Source organism: Labeo rohita, chromosome 18 (genome assembly GCF_022985175.1).
Source record: "Labeo rohita strain BAU-BD-2019 chromosome 18, IGBB_LRoh.1.0, whole genome shotgun sequence".
Lineage (NCBI taxonomy): Eukaryota > Metazoa > Chordata > Actinopteri > Cypriniformes > Cyprinidae > Labeo > Labeo rohita.
In genome coordinates, this window is record NC_066886.1 from 8237881 (window position 1) to 8262261 (window position 24381).

General features: G+C 31.4%; 1 protein-coding gene across 3 annotated transcripts in view; it reads right to left on the bottom strand.

Moving 5' to 3' along the window:
• The window catches only part of srgap1a (SLIT-ROBO Rho GTPase activating protein 1a), a 121711-nt gene that overhangs the window by 66888 nt on the left and 30442 nt on the right, over positions 1-24381 (bottom strand). For all 3 annotated transcript variants that reach the window (XM_051134592.1, XM_051134593.1, XM_051134594.1), the window contains exons 2-3: positions 19357-19552; positions 9847-10009 (exon numbers count right to left, since the gene is read on the bottom strand). In XM_051134592.1, the coding sequence (XP_050990549.1) occupies positions 9847-10009; positions 19357-19552 (359 nt within the window). The remainder of the gene's footprint in view (positions 1-9846; positions 10010-19356; positions 19553-24381) is intronic.

Below are 24381 nucleotides of genomic sequence, written 5' to 3' on the forward strand. Positions count from 1 at the left end.
ACTGACAAAGTGTTTAACAAAATAAGAAAGCTTAAGGCACTGTATGTGTTTATGTGCAATTAAAATGCTAGCTTTATCAGGGATTTCTTCACACTCAAGGTTTGCACATCAACTGTTTGCTTCAACTTTTAGCAGCTTGTGTGGATTACCTGATCTTTCTGTCTCGCAGGCCACTCAAGACTCTCACTAACCCAATTATATCTCTACTAATCTGATTCCACGAGCCATTCCCAACATCCCAGTGCTCAAGGGTGCTGTGAGTGAATCCTTCGGATACAGCTAGAGCAAGGCCTCCAGTCAATCTCGAAAAATCAGAGGCCACAATGTTCTTCAAACCAAATTATGCTGTCAGTCCATGAATTTGAAAGGAACTGGAGATGCTATCATCGTTTTAGTTCATGTGGGTTGATTTAGAAAATGTCTTGATGGATGTTTTAGAGTGAACCTCATCAATCTTATAAATTATATTATATATATTAAATTATTTTAAATATTAAATCAGATATTATATTAAATTATAAGTACAAGCAGTCTAATTTAATAAATAAATGATAAAATCTGTCTTTTTTTCCCCTTGTACAACAACTGTAACTGTGGTGCTATTACCTTCATAAACCGAAATAAAATATATATATCTACATATAAATTAATTTTAAGCTTTAATTTAAATATTTAATATTGAAATATTTATTAACATTTGAATATTTATATTAAACATAATATTTTATAACATTTTATATTTAATAATATATTTATTTATTTGTTTTACATTTACTTTACAATTTAATATTTAAATATTTTATATATATATTGTTTTATATTATTTTATATTATATTATTTTTTGTAATTTATTTAAGTATAGAACATTTGTATGATGTCAATATTAAATTGTATATATGACCCAAAATATTAAAAAATATTTTTGGTAAAACAATATAATTTCTAGACATTACTGGAATAAGAATTTAAAAAAAAAAAGAAAGAAAGAAAGAAAGAAAGAAAGAAAGAAAGAAAGAAAGAAAGAAATCATAAAAAGGGTTTGGATTCATGTGACATTACCTTAATGAAAATTACAAATAATAATAACAATAATATTAATAATAATAATAATAATAATAATAATAATAATAATAATAATAAGCAAAAAGAATAGAATAAATAGAATATCTAAATATATTTATTTATTGATTTTACATGTATATTTTAAAAAAAATTAATATTGAAATATTTACTAATATCATATGTTATGATATTGCATAATTATATCAAGTATTATTTTGTATGACGTACATATTAAAAAGTAAAAAATGAAAACTGCCCAAAAATGTATTTTGGGTAAAACAATATGATTTCTAGACATTACTGTAAAGAGAAATAAATAAATAAATAAATAAATAAATATTATATATATATATATATATATATATACACATACACACACACACATATATATATATATATATATATGCATATATATGTGTGTGTATATATGTATATATGTGTATATATATATATATATATATATATATATACACACACACATATATCTGCTCTTTCACACTTTCACTCTTTCAGCCATCTAATTTAAGTCAGTTGTATTTGGAATACAAGCATAACAGGTCGCACGTGTCGTGTGGAGGTCAAGAGTCAAAATAATTTAGCTAAGATCTTCAAACACCCACACTGCTGTTCCACACTCAACCTCTCAAGAGCAAACACAAGAGCCGACAGCTGTGTGTGTACATGTGTGCGCATCAGCACACCCGCAGGATCTCTGAGGCACACAAGTCTGTGCTAAATGCTAAGCTCATCGTCCGTGACTCATCGTACAGTACCGGCAGCATTTGGGCATGCAGATCCAAACAGGCCTGGAGAGACTACTCACGTGCCATGCCAAAGCTCTGCCTTTAATCAGGCTTCCTCTCAGGCTCATCTAACACCAGCCAGTTCTGCCTTTTACATAACTGCTTCCAGCCGATGGTCAAACTGACAACCACGGTTACACGGAGAGCCAGAGTGGCTGAGGATATTTTAGGAGCAATCAAGCATGTTGGCAATAGAGCAAAGGACTGTGGGAAGCAGGGTTTTGTACCATTCAGAATGCCAAATATAGACCAAATAAAATAAAATAAAACAAACTATTGCACATTATTTTTTCTTATCATCAACTTTTTATCATCTAGTTTCAAAGATTTTTAAGGCTTTTCCAAGATTTTTTTTTCTATTGCTTGAAATAAATGCCAAAAAATAAAATAATTAATAAAAATAAAATATAAAAAATAAACAAGTAAAAAATAAAATAAAATACTGCATTTAATTTTTTTCTAACACTATTCCTTGAAGTAAAGTAAAAAAATGGAAAAGTAAAAATATAATAATATAAAATTAAATTAAATAAAATTTAAAAAATATATAATATTGCATTTAAATTATTTTTATTGTTAACTTTTATTGTTGTTTTGTCTAACACTATTCCTTGAAATAAATGCCAAATAATAATAATAATAATAATAATAATATGATATATGATAATAATATATTAATATGATAATTTTGATTAATTTATTAACTAGCTAAGGCTTTTTTCTAACACTATTCCTTGAAATAAATGCCAAAAAAATAAAATTAATAAAAATAAAAAAAGAATAAAAAAAAAATATTTTGCATTTAATTTATTTGTATTGTTAACTTATCGACTAGCTTACTGGCTTTTCTATTCCTTGAAATAAAATAAAATAAAATAAAAAATAATGCTCCATTTGAATTATTTTTGTTGTTTAATTTATCAACTAGCTCACTGGCCTTTTTTCTAACACTATTCCTCTAAACAAAACAAAACAAAACAAAATAAAATAAAATAAAATAAAATAAAATGTAAAAGGCCTTGCATGAGTCCTAGACTTTGCAACTTAAATACTGGGCCTTTGCATGTCAAATGAGAAGTTGTGTCATTGTAGCACTACTATCTGCTACTTAACTTGGTTAATACTCTATAATATATCTTCAATAAATAACCATATCAAGCCTCTGGGTACAGAGGGTTACATCTTTCCATTAAAATTAATCTGGCTATAAAAAATGTACAACCTTCAAGGCACAAACATGGGAGGGCTGACAGCACCATGTGCAGGACCCACGATACACTTTATGGCAGCAGGCAGCATATCGCCTGGCCATAAAGGCACTAAATGAAGTGCAGACAGCCATTGAACGTGTGACAGTTGTAGATGACTTTACTATGTTGCAAATTATCATCAGGGCTCTTACAGTGGGATTTCTTCTTAAAAACTCACATTCAGCATTGTGCCGCATTGAACCTACTGACTAAATAAATGGTATGCAATTACTAAAGAAGAATTTGGATTCATCAGCTGCTATACTGCATTGACAGGAAAACAAATGACATCTTTTAAAAGAACAAACATCTCCTCTGAGTGCATCAGGAGACTCTAGGATACAAAAAATCAACATTGGATTCCATAAATAACCTGAAAGTGTTTAAAAAAAGCATGCTGTATAAATAATGAAAACAAAATACATGTGATCTGCCCAACCATGATGGAATTCCTCATTGTACATGCATACTCAAAGAGGACATGCGCTCCAGTGATGCTGAGCTCCATATGAGGTTGGATGCACGGCTGTTACAAGAATAAAATACATTACGGATGCTTTAACAAACTGCTTTTGCATTTAAATGGATAGTGTGTTTAGTATTTCTTATTTTTATTGTTAACTCATCAACTGGCTTTTTAATGTTTTTGAGGGAAAAAAGTCTCTTACGCTCAACATGGTTGCATTTATTTGATAATTTTCTATTTTAATATACATACATATTTTTAAAATTATTCTTAGCATTTAAATGTACATTTGCATTTAAATTATTTTTATTGTTAACTTATCAACTAGCTCACTGGCTTTTCTAGGAGTTTTAGACACTATTCCTTAAAATTAAACAAAATAAATGCAAAAAAATAAAATATAAAAAATACTGGATTTAAATTATTTTTATTGTTAACTTATTAACAAGCTCACTGGCTTTTCTAGGATTTGTAGACAATATTCCTTAAAATAAATGCAAAAAATAAAATAAAATTAAAATTAAATTAAATTAAAATATTGGATTTAAACTATTTTAATTGTTAATTTATTAACAAGCTCACTGGCATTTCTAGGATTTTTAGACAATATTCCTAAAAATAAATGCAAATAATAATAATAATAATAATAAAATAAAATAAAATAAAATAAAATAAAATAAAATAAAATAAAATAAAATAACAAAAATACTGGATTTAAATTATTTTTATTGTTAACTTATTAACAAGCTCACTGGCTTTTCTAGGATTTGTAGACAATATTCCTTAAAATAAATGCAAAAAATAAAATTAAATAAAATTAAAATATTGGATTTAAACTATTTTAATTGTTAATTTATTAACAAGCTCACTGGCATTTCTAGGATTTTTAGACAATATTCCTAAAAATAAATGCAAAAAATAATAATAATAAAAAAATAAAATAAAATAAAATAAAATAAAAAAACAAAAATACTGGATTTAAACTATTTTTATTGTTAACTTATTAACAAGCTCACTGGCTTTTCTAGGATTTGTAGACAATATTCCTTAAAATAAATGCCAAAAAATAAAAATAAATAAATGCCAAAAAACAAAATTAAATAAAATAACAAAATAAAATAGCAAAAAATAAAATAGCAAAAAATAAAATAAAATAAAATAAAATAAAAAATACTGGATTTAAATTATTTTAATTGTTAACTTATTAACAAGCTCACTGGCTTTTCTAGGATTTTTAGACACTATTCCTTAAAATAAATGCCAAAGTAAATAAAATTAAATAAAATTAAATTAAATATTGGATTTAAATGATAGTTATTGTTAAGTAATCAACCAGCTCACTGGCCTTTTTTTTTCTTTTAGGATTTTCAGACACCATTCCTTAAAACAAAATAAAATAAAATAAAATAATGGATTTAAATAATTTTTATTGTTAACTTATTAACTCGCTCACTGGCTTTTCTAGGATCTTTAGACAATATTCCATAAAAAAAAATAAATAAATAAAATAAAATAAAATAAAATTTAGTTACATTATTAACTAAGAGTTAATTTGTTAAATTATTAGTTTAAATATAAAAATGAGGGAAATGAGCATGCGCTATAAAAATATTCAATACTGGATGATATACATACATGTCCAATATTGACCAATATGATACATAATTTACAATATATATGATACCAAAAAAAAAACAAAAAACCCAAACCTTAAATGTGAGCAACAATAACAGTGTGCGCCACTAACAAGTCTCTTAAGAGACGTTCTTGAGGTCTGCCTCTCTGTTGCAGCTGTGCCTCGGAGGGCTGAGGTGACAGCAGGGGCTTTGCTGTCTTGTATGTGTGGCTCATTACTGAAACGATGTTGTGATCAAAGGAAGCGGGGTGCACTGATTACAGGGAAGAGCAGTTTCAACACCCTGGGTGAATGACTGCCCCCCACCAACAACATCCAGCGCCCTTGAGGGAAACAACCCACTGCACTCTCTCTTCTGCCACTCTCGTGTCAACACAGACAGCAGAGAGCAAGAGGCTGTGTGCAAGAGCTGGTTTTGTTATATAACTACTCACTTAAGGGATACAGACGCATCAGCGTTGTTTTGAGGTTTCTTCTATCAAGAGTTTCTGGCATGACTCATGAGGTCTTTAAAGTTCTTCCAGGACATCTCGTCCACTGCGCTGCAGATGTATTTATTATCCTTGAGCGTAAGATAGTCATTCTAAAGAAAACAGCTGTGAGGAGCGCAAAGAACACCTGGTTCTTTTGTCATAATAGGGTATTTAACCTTACTTATTGTAATGGGCAGCTTCCCCTTGTGTTAGTGTGCAACAATTCATGCAATCAGACCAATATGGAGTCATTTTAAAGGAATGGCTTAACTAAAAATGAAGACTTTGTCATTATCTACTGTTTTCAAACACTTATGACTTTCTTTCGTGGAGCAAAAAAGGTTTTCTGAAGAATATTCTGGTCATTTTTTCAAGAATAGAGTTGAAATCTGACACAAAAGTACCATGAATGTCTCATACAAGTGGTCTATGACTCTTGGACTACATTTCAAGTCTTCTAATGGCATTTTTTTCTAGACCTCGAAAGGTCATGTAAAATAGTAAAACTCCATGGGCATTTTTATATGATATCTATAAATTGTAAAAAAATAATAACTATTATTATATTATTCATGTTATATATCTATCTATCTATCTATCTATCTATCTAAGATTTGTGTAGAATTGTGAAAAAAATATTTTTGGTAAAAAAAATTATCTTATTATCTAATCAACCATAATTATCCTTAATTTTAACATCCAGTGGGCATTTTTATAAAATAAAATAAAATAAAATAAAATATAATAAGACAAAATAAAATAAAATAATATTTTTTATTTAATTATTAATTATATATGTATTTATTCTTTTTTTTTTATGTTTTGTTTAGATATTTTGGAAAAAAAAATGTTAAAAAAAATAACTGGAAAAACTCCATAGGCATTTAAATAAAATAAAATAAAATATTTTTTTATTAATTAATTAATTTATATTTATATCTGTATTTTTTTCCCCAAGTTTTGTTGTTAGAAATTGTGAAAAAAAAAAAAAAAAAAAAAAAAAAAAAACTTTTGGTATAAAAAAGAAGAAAAAAACAAAAAAACAAACAAAAAAAAAACTAAGTAAAACTATTATCTAATCAATCTAATCAATCAAACTCCATGAGCATTTTTCTAAAATAAAATAAAATAAAATAAAATAAAATAAAATAAAATAAAATAAAATAAAATAAAATTAAATTAAATTAAATTAAACAAAATTTTTTTTTTCAGGTGTAGAAATTCTGAAAAAAAAAAAAAAAAAAAAAAAAAAAGTTAAATTTTTTAAAACTACTTCGCCATAATTATCCATAATTATCAACATTGTCGCTGAAAATTGGGGGGGGCGGTGAGTCTTCAGAATCAAAAAGGTTTATCAGAACCAATAAAGAGCACTTTTATGATATATTTATGCTTTTTCTAAACATCATTTAAAAAAAACGTTCATTATACTTTAAAAGAAAAATCCAAAATCATTATATTTGCATTTCATGGAAGAAAGAAACTCACTCTGGTTATGAACTACATAAGGGAGAGTAAATAATGACAGAACGTTCATTTTCCCCCTCCACTCTCCCTTTAACCATCTCACAGCCGGTCAGTCAGATCTGTTGGTCAAGCCCTTTGAATAACCCTTGTTTGAAACCAAACTTTTACCTCCTACATTCCACCCTTGTAATTTGCTGTTGTGGTCATCTCATATGACTCGCATGCATGGCAGCACATAATCTGTTTGGGAGTTGTCCCCCTTCTGTGGCCTGCGCTGAAGGGACCGCCACGTCGTCTCGGTCATGGGGCCGCAGACATCAAACAACAGGCAGGAGGCCATAATTAGAGCTCAGGCTTAAGGAACTTCTCAGAAAAGAACCACAGGTCCCGTATGGCTGGACCAACATCGTAAATCTGAAGAGCGAATACAGGCACACAAACAACCCCGAACCGCACAAAACTTCACATGTCCCATTTCTTAGTTAAGCCAGACCTAATTACACACAGGTACACTTTAAAAGTCTCTCAAGTCCTCTTTATACGGCAACACAGAGGTCGGGTTTAAAGAAGTTTATATCCTTACACGTTCACAAAATAATTTATACAGTCCTGTAATGGAGCACAGAAGTCTGCAATGTAGTATTTCACTTATTTAAAGGGATAGCTCACACAAAAATGGATATTTTGTCATTTAATCATCTCATGTTGTTCTATGCATGACTTGCTTTCTTCTGTGGAAATAACAAGATCCATAAAGTGTTCATAAAGTAAAGACCACTGGGGACCAAAACAATAGTTGACACCACTAACATTCATTATGGACAAAAAACAAAGTAAGTCATATAAATTTGGAACGACATGAGGGTGAGTAAACGATGACAGAATTTCCATTGTTGGGCGAACAATTGCTTTAAGAACAGCTTACGTTTGCTGTAAAGTTGCTTTTAGAGTCCGCAATCCAGAAATATAACAGGAACTTCATGAAAGTAATACAAAACGCAAAGGAATAAAAATAGCTTTCAGAATAGAATAATAACTAAAAAGGAAAGAGGAACGACAGTTAAACAACGCAAGATAGAGGAAAGAAAAGAAAGTGGCAATCAAGCTCAACAAAGAGCTTTTTTGGCCATTGCACAGATAAAAATAACTGCACATCTTATGACGTAAATGCGAAGTGTCTTGATTAATGGGAGGTTATTATTCTCCAGAACGCCAGAGCATTTCCTTCATGTGAATGTTACAGACTGCACTTGAAAAATGCTGATCACCACAAAAAATAATGTGGAAAATAATGTGTTTTTTTTTTTTTTTTTTTTTTTTTTTGTTTTCCTATAATGGATCTACAATGGATATAAACCAAAAATGTTAAATGTAAAAATTAAATAACAATTGAAAAGTCTGTCAAATGCCAATTTAGCTTCAATTGTTTGGACCCAAGAACACTACTTTAAAGCAGAGCTTTTTTTTTTTTTTTTTTCAAAAAAACGTTTTCCTATTTTAATACATTTAAAAATGTAAAATAATTGAGAAAATTACTTAAAAAAAATTACTTACAAACTACAATTTAAATATTTTTTTTTCTATTTTAATATATTTTAAATTTTTAATAAATTAAGAAAATAATTATTTCCATGATGCCAAAAAATTAAAATTACTATCAATGTTGAAACCCTTTTGGAATTTAGCTTTTTAAAATTTTTATTTATTTATTTAACCAGAATTTTAACTTGATGACAGTTATTATGAAATAACGTAATAACATTCAAAAGTTTGTGGTCGGCAAGATTTTGTTGTTGTTTTTAAAAAATTCTCTTATTCTCATCAAATCTACATTTATTTGATTAAAAATACTATAAGGTAAAATATTAGTACAATTTAAAATAACTTTTTCCTATTTTAATGTATTTGAAAGTTTTAATAAAAAAAAAAAAAAAAAAAAAAAAAAAAAAAAAAAAAAAAATATATATATATATATACACACACACACACACACACATTTCCATGATGCCAAGAAACGAAAATTACTAACAATAGTGAAACCATTTTTGAATTTAGCTTTTTTTTAAACCACAATTATAACTTAATAAAAATTTGCATAATATTTGTTTTTTAAAATACAGCAAAAGAGTAATAATGTGAAATATTATTACAATTTAAATGAACTTTTTTTGTTTTAATATATTTAAAAATTGTAATATATTAAAAAATAATTACTTCCATTATGCCAGGAAACGAAATCAGTGTTGAAAACATTTTTAAATTTATCTTTTTTTTAACCACAATTACAATTTAATGACAATTATCAGGAATTAACATAATATTTGTTTAAAAAAAAAATACAGTAAAAGTAATAAGGTGAAATATTATTACAATTTAAAAGAACTTTTTTCTGCTTTAATATATTTTAAATTTTTTATAAATGTTACATTTTTTTTAAAGAATTCTGTGATAAATAGAAAGCTTAAAATAATTATAAATGTCTTTACTGTCACTTTAGACCAACTTAATGTGCCTGGCTAAATAAAAAAATCCTTAAGAAAAAAAAAATTACAGACCCCAAACTTGTATAGTGCATCTTCTGCTTGATTAACATTTTTAATTATTTTGAGACCTTTGACTCTTCTCACACTTGCTAGAAAAGATATTTAGACAATATATCTTAGAAAAGTAATCAAATTCAATTCTGACCTTTTTCAGAAGTCGCGTGGAGTCTTCACTAATCTGCATGAAGCGCATGATGACGTTGTTCAGATAAATGTCGCTCAGTGTCGCATGGTCTTTGCTTTCCCGTCGAACCTGGTTCAGCAACAGGTACCAGCAGTTGACCGGAGACAGGAGATTCTGGTCTTTCCTGTACGTGAAAGAGAAACAGAGAAAGAGACACTGATCAAACATAATGAAAGGCTCCTGTCTGCAAGCTGTCAAGACCATCTGTGCACTTAACCCAAAAACTGGACGAAACCACAGACAGATCCATCTTCCCAGCACCCATCAGGATGCTTCAAGAGCCATTCACGTGGATCGCACACACATTAACATCCCTCTCATCTCTTCCCTTGATAAAACATGGCCTATTTAAGCATGCATGATCTGTGGATACTTCGTAGCGTTTGTGCAGAGCAACAGAATCGAGACTCAGACCTACAAAGTGAAACATCAGTGTTTCTAGGATATACAGGACATTCAGTAAGATGACTGCACTTTACCTACTTAAAAGGATAGTTCACCTAAAACTGAAAGTTCTGTCATTAATGACTCACCCCCATGTCGTTCCAAACCCGTAAGACCTTTCATCTTCAGAACACAAATTAAGATATTTTTAATGAACTCTGAGATCTTACCTTGTAATCTAACGATTAACTGAGTAATAAGTTTTTTTTTTTGTAATAAAAATAGACCTAAGTGAACAATAGCCTTTAAAATAACTTAAAATACATATATAAAAGCAACGAGGTAACAATAATTAGTTCAATACGTATCAAAAGCAAAAAAAGTAATCATATGGTTTTATTGAACAAAGCTGTTAAAATACATAACGTATTGTAAACAATAGATTACGCGTTATAACAAATGACTGCAAAGGGCACCAACGGCCTGACGACTGTTTTTATACTTTACAATGGGATCTAAACCTTGTTTTAATATTTACTAAACATCATTTAATTCAAATTTCCACTTAATATTTAATATCTGGCCATGTCTTTACGATCATATCTCAAATATGTGGACAACAAAACGTGTAAACTTAGAATGAGCTTTTATTTTGAAATCGCGATGACCTGTTAGCATATAGATGTATTCTCCTGTGTTTGCGTACGCTTATAAATGATTTACCTTACAAATCTGATGAAATGGCGGACGTTGCGTTTCCAGATGAATGTTGTAATAAACCCAAACTTACAGCAATATGCATTGATGGCGTTTGAGACGCTCCACACATGTAACGTTAACGTAAATGATAACAGTTTGTATGCGCATATACATAAAATATCACGTATAGTTATTTAACTGATTCATACCGTTTGTGAATTCACAATAGCATTTTCTTTATGATGATTTCAAATAGGTTTAATATATCATGAAGCCTTGGAAAATACTCTAATAATGCGTTTCGTGGATTCCCGTCCGTAGAAAGAGCCACTTCCGGTATCTTGACGGTTACTCGACACAGGATTTTTAAAAATTCCTGATTTTTAAAAATGAAAGTGTACTCGAACTGAATCGAGGAATCGTGACAGCAATGCTTGCTATATATATATATATATATATATAGAAAAACAGAGAAATGACAACGTTGGATTTAAGGAAGTAAGGAAGTATTTTTCAGCAGTTTCCCTCCTTCACCCTCCCTGCAAAACAGGCAATGCATTTCATCGCCACAGGTGAAGGTCTGCGGCCTGATGACATCCAATGGAAGTACAGAAAAAGCATGCATCCGCACCAGCTGAGCTGATACATCCAGTTTTTAACCTTAACACTGTTCTACAAAAACAGGAAACACACTAAATTCTCAAGTTTCTAAGATGATAGACATTCCTTGGAGTAACCAGGCCAGGGCTAAAGGATCAGTCATCTATGTGAGACTGGATCAAATGGATAATCTAATTGAGCTAAAAGCCTAAAGACGCACGGTCGCAATATGAACACGCTGGGGATTCAGATTGCAGGGAGAATTATGGGAGCCTGTGCACTTTCTGTCAGTCTGCAATTACTGTAAATCCTTTCACAAGACTGTCTCAGCCTCGAGCACGCGCTCGGCACTCGCACGCTGCTCCTCGCGTCAAGTGTGTACTGCATGTTAAGAATGTGACGGAGTCAAGCTGGGTTGTCAGGAAGCTGAAGGTGTACACGTGATTCAGATTCATGAAGTAGCAAAAATAGCTTTTGCTTGTCGAGCGCTGAAATGCATGAATAAAGAGAGCAATATTAAAGTCACAAGGCCAAGACATGCCTGGTGTTGAACAGAGTAGAGGATAAGTGAGAACTTCTACCTCACAAATGGAAATAATACTGTGAATGATAGCATTTTATAATAGAACAACTTAATAATTTAATACTCAAAGTATTAAAAGTATAGGTGAGTACAAAAAAAGCCCAGATTGTCACAGGCTGCAATTATTTACAATACAGCTCCATCGCACAGATTCACTCGAGTCGTGGAGTCTATTAGCTCACTGGCATGGTTGGTAAAACAGGAGTGATAATGACTGGAGAGGAAGTTGTCACACTGGGTAATTGTTAGGCATGACGAGTTAATTTGGAAAGCATGTGACTAATCAGAACTGATACAAAAGCAGACAGTACTGCTGAGTGGAGAACAGAGAGTCAACTGCACCATTAAAGGCTGCAGTAAATCAGTGGTACTGCTCAGACAAGATTAAATAACAACCGGCCTCCAAGCAACCACTTCTTCCTTTCTTTGTGCTCTAAAATCACAGCATAGAGAAGAATTTGATCATAAAACTTCAAAATGAGTTGAGAGGAGAAAGCAGCGAAGAAAACTGATGGGAATTCAAGGTAACCAAATGTTTAATGTATAGTTTTTTGTAAATATATATATATATTATTTTTTGCAAATTTTACTTTAAAATCTAAAACTAAATTTGAAATAAAAATCACATTAGCGTTGCTAATTAAATTATTAAAACTTTTTTGTTAATTGAAATGTGAAAAACTAAAAATAAAACAATATTTTAGTTATTTAATTACTTATTTATTTCACACTTAAATTAATGGAAATTTTACTAAAATAATCATTTTTTGTAAATGTGTGTGTGTGTGTGTGTATGTATATATATATATTTATATATATATATATATATATATATATATATATATATGCAAATTTTACTTTAAAATCTAAAATTTCTGAAACTAAAATTGAAATAAAAATCACATTTGAAGAACCTTCACACTGACCTGCACTGCTAATTAAATTATTAATTAACTTTTTAATTGAAATGTGAAAAACAAAAAACAAAACAAAAAAATATTTATTTATTTGTTTGTTTGTTTGTTTATTTACAGTATTTTATTTATTTATTGCACATTTTAATTAATGGAAATTTTACTTTACATTCTAAAATTCCTGAAACTAAAATTGAAATAAAAATCAAATAAGATATTTTGAAGAATCTTCACACCAACCAGCATTGCTAATTAAATTAATTAAAACTTTTAACTGAAATGTGAAAAACAAAAAACAAAACAAAAATATATTTATTTGTTTGTTTATTTATAGTATTTATTTATTTTATTTATTGCACAGTTTAATTAACATAAATTCGTTTAAGATCTAAAATTCCTGAAAGTAAAACTGAAATAAGAATCACATAAGAATCTTCACATGACCAGCGCTGCTAATTAAATTATTAAAATTAAATTTTAATTAAGAGTTTAGTTTAAAATCTAAAATTCCTGCAACTAAAATTGAAAAAAAAAAAAAAAAAAAATCAAATAAACTTTTATGCATTATTAATTATTTAATAAATTATGAATTATAATATTATAATAATTACTAATAAAACTATATTTATGTTATTATATAATTATAATAAAAACTAATAAAAAAAGCACATAACAAATCACACTTTTTTTAATGACACACAAACACACACACACACACTAAAACAAATGACTCAAAAGAACGATAATCCAATTCTTGAGTTCTTTAAAAATATCACATTATTAATGCCACAGAAGAAAGTCATACAATGTTATAACAAAATGTGAGCAAGTAAACAGCATAGAATTTTCTTTAATTTCTTTAATCGATTAAATGTAAAATTACATTTATAGGGTAAAAACAGAATGACGAAATAAGTCTTAAAAACTTAACAGCAGTAAGGCAAGCATTTTGTGGTTATGAGGATTGCATGAGGAAAGCCATTACAAAACTCCTACATTTTCAAAGACAGCATCTTTTATTCATGTTCCACTTTCCAGCTAAGTCTATATATATATATATATATATATATATATATATATATATATATATATATATATATATATATATATGGCAACTACACTGGTGGCAACTACCCAAATGAATTACACTTGGTTTTCTAAACAATAGAATGTACCTCTAATCTGCTGATATCAAAATAACCCAACAGATCATCAGCAGTGGTATTTGTATAAACACACCACAGCTACAAACAATGCAGAGCAACTTCATTCGGCGCTGGTGTAAACATTCCACAGATCGCAAACATTATATTGGCAGCTCATCGATTCTAAAGTGGCAGAGCAAACTAGAGCGCTTCACTAGAGGGGTTGGCATCCTACAACAAGGTCATCAAATGAATGCATGAAGTTACAATCAAGCAGAAACCAACTGAAACCAACCTTACTGGGACATAAGCATAAATCTCAAGTGCAATTCATTTAATTTTAGGCATGCAACCAAAAGGTTCAAACCTACTGTACCCTAAAAGGCACTTAAACTCAGTTTCCTACTGGAGATTTATAATATATTATATAAAAAGGCACTTAAGCTTTCCTAGAGGAGATGTGTCCTTGTGGAAGGTCTATCTGGCCAAAATGCATTTGGTAAATGATAGATAATCATAAGGAAGGAGTGGCAGCTGGATAATGCATATAATGAAATAATTCCCGGAGTCCAGCAGCCTCCCTGGGCAAACACTGTGTGATGCCTGTTAGCTCAACAAACACGTGCACGCAACTAAGCACCAGTCGATGTGTCGCCACGACGACAGTGTCATTTGGGACAAGTTTAACCATACAGCTTGCATGCGTTGTTGTAAGGGAACTATACACAACACTAATAATAATAATAGGGCTGATATAATGCAAATATATGGACTACTAGAGTTAATAGCTAGGGGTGTGTGATAATGAATTTGGTCGATAGGGTTAGGACCCCAAAGCTTTTGATATTCTTCATATTCTGTGAGGTGTTTTTTTTTTTTTGCAGGAATAACAGAAATGAACTTTTCCAATAGGTTTGAACTGATTTTTTTTTTTTTTTTTAATGGGCATTTTTACCTTTATAAGGCCAATTTTTTCTAGCCTAATTAAATGTACACTACCAGTCAAACGTTTTCAAACAGTAAGATTTTAAATGTTTTTTAAAGAAGTCTCTTGTGCTCACCATGCCGGTATTTATTTAATCCAAAGCACAGCAAAAACAGTAAAAAAAAAAAAATTTAAATATTTTTACCATTTAAAATAACAGTTTTCTATTTGAATATATTTTAAAATGTAATTTATTTCTGTTATCAAATCTAATTTTTCAGCATCATTACTCCAGTCTTCAGTGTCACATCATCCCTCAGAAATCATTCTAATATGCTGATTTGCCGTTCAAGAAATCTTACTGTTCAAAAACTTCTGACTGGTAGTGTATGCATCATCTTTTGTGTAAAATGTTCTAATTTTCAACTTCAAAATAGTAAGACACTATAGAGCTGTTACCAAACAAATTAAATAAGTATCAACAAAATTTGTGTTTGCAGTGCAGAGGTGGCACAAAATCTGCATCTGAAGTGGCATTTAGATGCATTCACATTGAGTGTTTAATGCAGGACATGAATGCATTTAACCTGGAGTTAGTTTTTGATGTTTAAAAAAACCCAAACAAACCTTGAATACTGATATTTGATATGATTTAGGAGAAAAAAGGGAAAATATTCTTTAAATATAAACCCAAATCATCTTTAGATGGCGGGAAATCACTGTGTGAATGAGTCATTAAGTCATTCATTCAACCGATTCATTCAAACGGCTGATTGATTCAGGACAATTTTGCCCCTTATTTAGAATTTTTTGGGCAAATTCTAAATGTATTTTAATAGACTAAATCACACAGTGTAGGTGTGCTAAACGTGCTAGCGCAGTAGTTAGTCTTACCTAAGTTACATCTCATAGTGCATTTGTGCACTCTCAGAGTGTGTTTTTGTTGGGTTTTTGCAATATACTCAATGTCAAATCACATATCATTTATATCGTACACCTCTCGATAGCATTATAGCGATTGATATGCATGTTGCATTCTGTTGTTTTAGGCTTAAAGCAAGAAATATTTACTGAAAATTCACAAAAATACTTATTAAACAATATTAAAATACTTTATTAAAACACATTACTGTTCAAAAGTTTTAGGGCAGCAAGGTTTTCTTTACGGTTTTCAAAAGAAGTTTCTTTTTCTCACCAAGACTGCAATTATGTAATCAAAAATACAGTAAAAATGGTAATACTGTGAAATATTATTACAATATAAAATAACTGTCCTATTTTAATACATCTTAAAATGTAATTTATTCCTGTGATGGCAAAGCTGAATTTCCAGCATACTACTCCAGTTTTATACTACTTAGTGTCAAATGATCCTTCAGAAATCATTCTGATATGCTGATTTGATGCTGAAGAAACATTTCTTATTATCAATGTTGTAAAATAATTTTGTAAAAACAAAAACATTTTTCAGGATTCTTTCAAAAGAACAGCGTTTATTTCAAATAGAAAGCTTTTTTGTAACAATCCTTACTATCATGGTTATCAGCTGATGCGATATTCTCTAAAACGTCCGATTTATTGTCCTGGCAGTTTATGTGGAGCAAAATTAGATCCTGTGGTCAATTCTATTTTACTACCTACAAACCTCCACAGAAATCACAAATCAAATCTTCACAACCAAAAAAAGAGACTCTAAAATGGAAATTTCTGGTTAGGAGCTAACCAAATTCAAACATACACTAGCTATGTATTTGTAATGTGACCGCATCTCTCTGGTCTCCAACCGTCAGGCCCGATCCATCACACTTGGCTCTGAGAGTCACCTGAGATGTTTCTAGTGCCAGTGAGAAGATTGATTCGGTGACTACAATCCCATAGGTACAGTAAACTGTGTTTCTTGACAAACAGCCGCTTAATCTTTCCTCTCACTGGTTTTTGCAGAATTCTGCTGACCACATGTATCCGGCTAACTTCAACAAAGGGGTAAAGCACACCCTCCGCTTTGGCTCAGCAGGCCTCATCTCGACGCCGTCGGTCAGACATCGGGCCAGACCTCTGGACTACTGAATAAAATGGGATACGATCGCAGACTCTTTCCTGAAGCCGTGTGGTTACAGAAGAGTCCAAGTTTAGCTGAGAGACCTGGTAAAATGACTCAAAATGCTTTTAAAATGAGACGTTCTGTCGAACAACTCTGGGAATGCGGATATCCCAGTTAATTACAGACAAATCTGCACGCTCATTCTGATGCTAATTCATCCAGCACACACATCTGAGCTAAGCTGGCTTTAGAAACGGCTGCCCAACTAACATCAGCACTTTTATAATTTTTTAATCTCCTAAAAACAAAAACGAGCAACTTCCTTCACATCGCACTGCAATCCAGACCCTTCTTTTATTCTGAAAGTCCTTGTCTTTCAGAATATGTTAGTGAATCGTGTCAAGTATCTTATTCTGCTCTCAAACCGACGTGCTACATGAACCACAAGCGCCACGACCGAGATTCTCCATTGCCTCCGGTTGCGCTCACAGCTGCTGGACTCATTTAGAGCTCTTAAACCAGCATTTGGTCTATTTACAGAAGTGAAAAGCAAACACACTCAATATTCTGAGCTGTACCAGTGGTTTCTGTACCAACGTTATATAGACTGTCTTTTCCAGCCAGGGACTCTGGCATAATGAGACCATGATCACGGTTCATGCCTGTCACAGTGCACTACATTGGGAATAAATCAGCAGGAAAGCTAGTAATAGTACAATGGTAATGGTTAAGAAATAAGGACTCTGAGAGAGGAATATATGTAAAACGTGCACATAAACACAAAATAAATATAAAACAAAAAGAAATACAAAAGGTATAAAAACGTATAAATAATTCATTTTTCATATTTTTATGCATATATTTTAGTGGCATTTGGTGGTGTTCTGAAATAATAAAATAAAATAAATTTATTTATTTTATTTAATCAAACATAAATTCATATGCCAGTTGCATTTTTTACATGGTTAAACAAACAATACATACACTATCAGAAAAAGAAAAAAAAAAATCTATTTTATATTTTTAGATTAACAAAGTATTCAATATTCTATTTATTAAAGCCAAGTGTGAATCTCATTAAGTTAGTGTTTAAGCATTTTATATTTATTCCAAAATACTCAAGGCAGTAACAATTTAAACAATATATTTTATTTGTGAACACTACCGGTCAAAAGTTTTTGAACAGTAAGATTTTCACCAAGCCTGCATTTATTTGATCTAAAGTACAGCAAAAACAGTAATATTTTTACTATTTAAAACAGCTGTTTTCTATTTGAATATATTTTATAATGTAATTTATTCCTGTGATTTCAAAGCTGAATTTTTAGCATCATTACTCCAGTCACATGATCATTCAGAAATTATTCTAATATTCTGATTTGTTGCTCAGATTTTTTGAGCCAGATTTTGAATGGTATAGTGTGTAATGTTACAGAAGCTTTTTATTTCAGATAAATGCTGATCTTTGCATCTTTCTATTTGTCAAAGAATCCTGAAAAAATGTACTCAACTGTATTATTGATAATAATAAATATTGATAATAATAAAAATGTTTATTGAAAAGCAAATCAGCACATTAGAATGATTTCTGAAAGATTGTTTGACACTGAAGACTGGAGTAATGATGCTGAAAATGTAGCTTTGATCAAAGGAATAAATTACACTTTAAAATATATTCAAATAGAAAACAGTTATTTTAGATAGTAAAAATATTACTGTTTTTGCTGTACTTTGGAAAAAATAAATGCAAGCTTGGTGAGCAGAAGAGACTTCTTTTAAAAAAACATAAAAAATCTTACTGCCCAAAAACATTTGACTGGTAGTGTGTAGTGTTCAAAACAACTACTGGAATTTAAATTTAAGATTGGAAATGAAAGTTCAGCAACAAAAGTAATAATTTGACTCAAGTGTCATTTAATTATGTGAAATAAAAGTGAGCAGGATAACTTTACATTTCCACCTCAACATGCCGTCATGTGTTGAATAAAAGACAGCATGGTTTAAAAATCGTTCATGTGACACACATAGCAATTTAGGAGAAGTCACAATGTTCATGATGGTAAACCTTTAGACAATTATGATGGTGTGGGTCACCATTACATCTGGGCCAGAGTACAAAAAGTTCTAGATTCAAACCACAAAACAGTTGCCAGTATTAAACACTCATATAACACACTCACTTATACTGCTGATGGTCCTTAGTACTCCTGGTCTTGGCCATGAAGCGTTCGGCGAGCTTCTCCAGGTTGCGCGAGTACTCCATCTCGATTTCGGACTTTTTGCGGAAGAAGTCTTGGAGGTCCTGAAGGAGCTGGACCCTCATATCCGTCTGCTGTTCCAGACATTTCTGCTGTTCCACCAGTTGGGCTCGAATCTCTGAAGAAAAACAACCAAACATGTTTTTTTTGTAAGAGTCTCTCAATAAAAACCACGAAAGGAGTGAAGACAAATCATCAGTTTCAGTGCACGCTTCAATGGTGCTTGCTAGCAGCTCAACGAAGGCAGTCTAAAATTGTAAAACTGGCCAGCAATATTTCTTCTATAAATAAAGCATCCGGATTTGCCCTGGGCTTGTTTCATTGTGCAGTATCAGCAGTACTACAGTAATCCAGGCTCATCAGGTGGAGCAGGTAATACCCTCATATGCTGCGTTTCATTACAGCCAGAATGAGGAACGGTCGCAGAAACTAACCTAATGACTCTCTAAAGCCAATGTGTGTACAGCTCGAACAGCCATGTAGGCACTCCACTTCATTTAACAAGCATTTTTTTTGCCCAAATTACCTCCGGTTTCCTCATGTGATTGCCCCCTTGTCATTGGAAATGGAGCTCATTAAATTTGCAGTGCACTGTGGAGGCTCTGCAGCTCCATACCATAAAATACATTCAGGCTTCCTCTTTTAGCCCCCAAGTGACCCAACATATTTAATGTATTTCGCATAATATGGGATATCTGAACCACAGTGACCACTTGGACAAGCTTCACAATAACTAAATGCTCTAAAAGCACAAATATTTCAACTTTATGGTAATAATATCCCGGACGAGCCCCCAGATAATATCGGTAGCTTGTTTTATTAAAAAAAAAAAGAAATAGCAAGAAAAAGCCCTCAAATGTAAACATGAACTGTTATAAATATATTAAATTTGAGAACTGAGAAATTATAACATTAGCTAAATTAAAATATCCATATAAATATAAAAACTTTTACATGTCTTTTTTTTGTATATGTCTTTTAGATATACACATATTCACTTCTCGGTTAAATAAATCATTCAAAATGATTATTATTTATGATGAATTTTATTGGAAGTTATTGCTGTAATTTCCAACAATAACTGTCTTGAAATTTATTGGCTTTAAAATCTGTTAGATATTGTGCCTAAAAAAATGAATAAAAACAAATTAATTCATTTTTACAAATTATTACAAATGAATAAATTAATCCAAAATAATATATTACTAATAGTATACAATATATTAAAATAATTGTATAAAAAATAAGAACAATTAAATTAATGCAATTAATGTAAAATGTAGATTAACCAAAAATGTAGAGAACCAATGCTAGATGTTTCACTGACATACTATGAAAATATTCAGAATAAAATAAAATAATGAATGAATTACATTAAAAAAAATGAATGGCAGACATATACATACACATATATTTATAGAGAGAGAGAGAGAGAGAGAGAGAGAGAATGTATTTGTATGTAAACACTTGTGTGTGTGTGTGTGTGTGTGTGTGTGTGTGTGTGTGTGTGTGTGTGTGTGTGTGTGTGTGTGTGTGTGTATATATATATATATATGACATTTTCCTTAATATACACATGTATATGTGTGTATTTATATATACATAATAAATATACATGGTACACACACATATAGTATGCAAACAAACTTTTATTTGGAATCGATTAATCACTAATCGTTTTACAGTTCTAAATTGTAGTTTAAAATAAATAGGATTAATAATCTCATCTAGCACCAAAAACACCTTTATTCTGAAATATTTTTCCATCATGACAGCTGAAATATCAGCATTTTTATATTTCCGCATGTCATATTTTGCACTAACGACCCGCTGATTAAGCATGCATATACATAATTTCTACTACACCATTACCTCAAAGCCATTCAAAAAGTTTCCAAGAGCGATATAAAACTTTCTGCGCTCCGTTTTCCTTCGTCACCAGTATTGAGTGACCTTCTGTGATTACAAAGAGCATTCCTGGCCCTGTGAGGTCATGTGTATGGTAAACATCTGCATGGAGTCGGTGTGCTGAAGCATGCGTGAGACCGTGTGTCGGATCAAAGCCCCTGTGATCCACTTCAAACAGACAGATAGATGTGAGCACCTGTGAGCCGTCTGATACTGCACAAACAAGACCTGAAGGTGGAATCCAAGCTAATCAGCCCTCCGCTGTCTGTCTCTACAGTTAGCTCCAACAATTTCAGCGCTCGCAGGTGGGTTACCAAGATAGCTAATGGCTGGGATGAGTGTATATCGGAGATTGCATGTTATTCTTTAAAGTGAAGGAAAATATGTGAGCAAACAACAGGCTGTGGGTCCATTTAGAGATAACAGAGACCATTCTTGAACCTTTTACGAACTCCCTTGTACGCTAAAAGAAAGAAATTGCTACTTCTCTATCAAAGACAAACAGACTTTAGAGTAGGCATCACACTGACTTTGAGATTGAAAGAGAAGTACAGTTTCAGCTATTTATTAGGGTTAGGTAAAGATTATTGATTTCCCAGTTTTAATTGATTTTAATTTTCATGAAACGTTATCAATTCTTAAATCCCAAGAATCGATTAGTCTAGCCTGTTTCAGTTGATGAACAAAACATTTCAGCATGTCTCCCATCCAATAAATCGCAATAAGCTTTGTGCTTTGTTACTTTTGATATGAAACCAACTCAGATTTTAAAATCTGTCCATTTTATTACCGCATTCAAACAATAAATGCTAGTGCCTCAGTTAAGGAGAAGTGGCAGCAAATATCTCGTCTTCCGCTTTAATACTAGTTACAGCACAAAATAAACATGAATGACGGCCAAAGGTATGTTAAAAGAAAGAGCACAAGGTGTACTGTCTCATGTAATTGCTCAATCTTCGTTTCAACCGCGTAAACGCGTCAATATAACAGCTTTTACACAATGTCACATAACGTCACATTTACCTCAGAATAAAAAAAACATATTCAGTGAGCATAAACTCATCAGTCAGCGACAAAAATTTACTCTAGAGAGGAGCATTTTGCTAAATATATGCACCATATAACATTCATTCTAAGTTTTACTGTTCTTCAGTGTTTAATTTACGTTTGAATAAATGCGTCATTTTATGACAGCTACTATTTAAATGTGAACGAAACGAATTGGAGTAGAAATACAATTACTCTATGTAATTGTGACTTTATTATTGTAAAAACGTCAGTCAGGGTAATTTAATACAAATCAGTTCATTTTAACCTTTAAAAGCACAATATGTAAGTTCTCGCTGCTAGAGGGCGCATATTTAAAAACAAACAAAGAACCAAAGGCGTAGTTTGATGTACCGTGATTGTGTGTGGATTAATGGGAGTTGAAGTCTTCACCCCCACAACCGATGCAATCCGTCGGGACTCAGGCAGAAATCATATCCATGGATGAGCTAATGTATTAAAGACTTATTAAGGTCACTGTTGTATGAAGCATGGTGGGGCTGAAAGTAGTGGAGGCAAAACAAGAACGCTGGAGCGATTGCTAATGAAGGACGAGCGCGATACATGGCTCAAAAGCAGCGGGGCTTTTATCATGCCATAGTCGAGCGCTTCTTCTCCTTCCGGTCATGTGTATGTGAGGTAAAACAGCACTTTTTTTAATCATACTAGTTATATTTTAATAGTGTGTTAAAAGTTCTGTTATAATGCTACTCTGTGCGTTCATCACTGGTCTAATAAAATGCATAACATATTAAAGTGTATTTGGGGTTTCCGTGTTTTCTACAAAATAAAACCAGAAAATCGAGAGTGTATGACGTCATTCGCAGGCGACGCGAGGACACGGTCTGTTACACTAGTTAAAACTGCTTATTTCTCTGGAAACATTCTTCAGAACATTTGGGATAATGCAAGTACATTACACTACATAACACTATTCTAGTGGTTTTTGGATTTTTTATTTATTTATTTATTTTTTTTTTAAATCAAAAAACCTTACATATTGTGCCTTCAAGTGACTCTCATGTATATTTTACAGCATTAGCTGAGTTTTTTTTTTCCTTGAGAAAATTTGGCATGTACTGTACCTGATATATCCAAAACAACCTATATTGAATCGAATCAGAAATTTAATTGAACCACAAGCTTGTTAATCTGAATCAAATGGTGAAATTTGTGTTAAAAGCCTCTCATTTTTTAAAGATACAGAAAAAACTTTTATAGAAATCAATTTACAACTTCTAAGATAATCAACTTCAAGCTATCATAACGGACAGAAAAAAAAAGAAATGAAAACACATCCAGGACAGAATAAACTATAAATGCATTATTTTTTCACAGAAACTGAAATCATATTTTTGTATTACGTTAACGGAGGCAACTAAATGTGCAACATGATCTTATCTATGCTATCATGACACCTTCAATATTCTCCTATGCCAATCCTAGCAGCATGCTGCACTTCTTCCTCATCCAGTCTCTGCCAAAAGCTATGTGGGACATACTGTACCAGAATCTTGTATGCAGACGTTCTCATCAGAAGCTACCTGAAATAGCAGCATTTGTCAGGAGACTTGTGTTAATGCACTGGGTTATCCAGAACTGCCATCTGCTTAACAACTCCGGACGGGGAATACTTTCCAGACTGTCACATTTGCTCAATTACCTAAGTGAAGTGCCAAACAATGCATTTGGGGAGCTGATCTGACGTGTCAAGCAATGACAGCGTAGTCATCCAGTGCGGCATGCTGCTAGATACCGTATCTAAAACTTCTGTAAACCCGGGTCGTTTCTAGCTGTTTATAAGTACTGTGGCACAGGCCTCCATCACAAACAAGTCCCAATATTTAGATTTTCCGTCATTAATTTCTCACCTTCATGTCGTTCCAAACCCGTAAGACCTTCGTTCATCTTCGGATCACAAATTAAGATATTTTTGTTTAAATCCGAGAGCTTTCTGACCCTGCATAGACTAACGCAATACCACATTTAAGC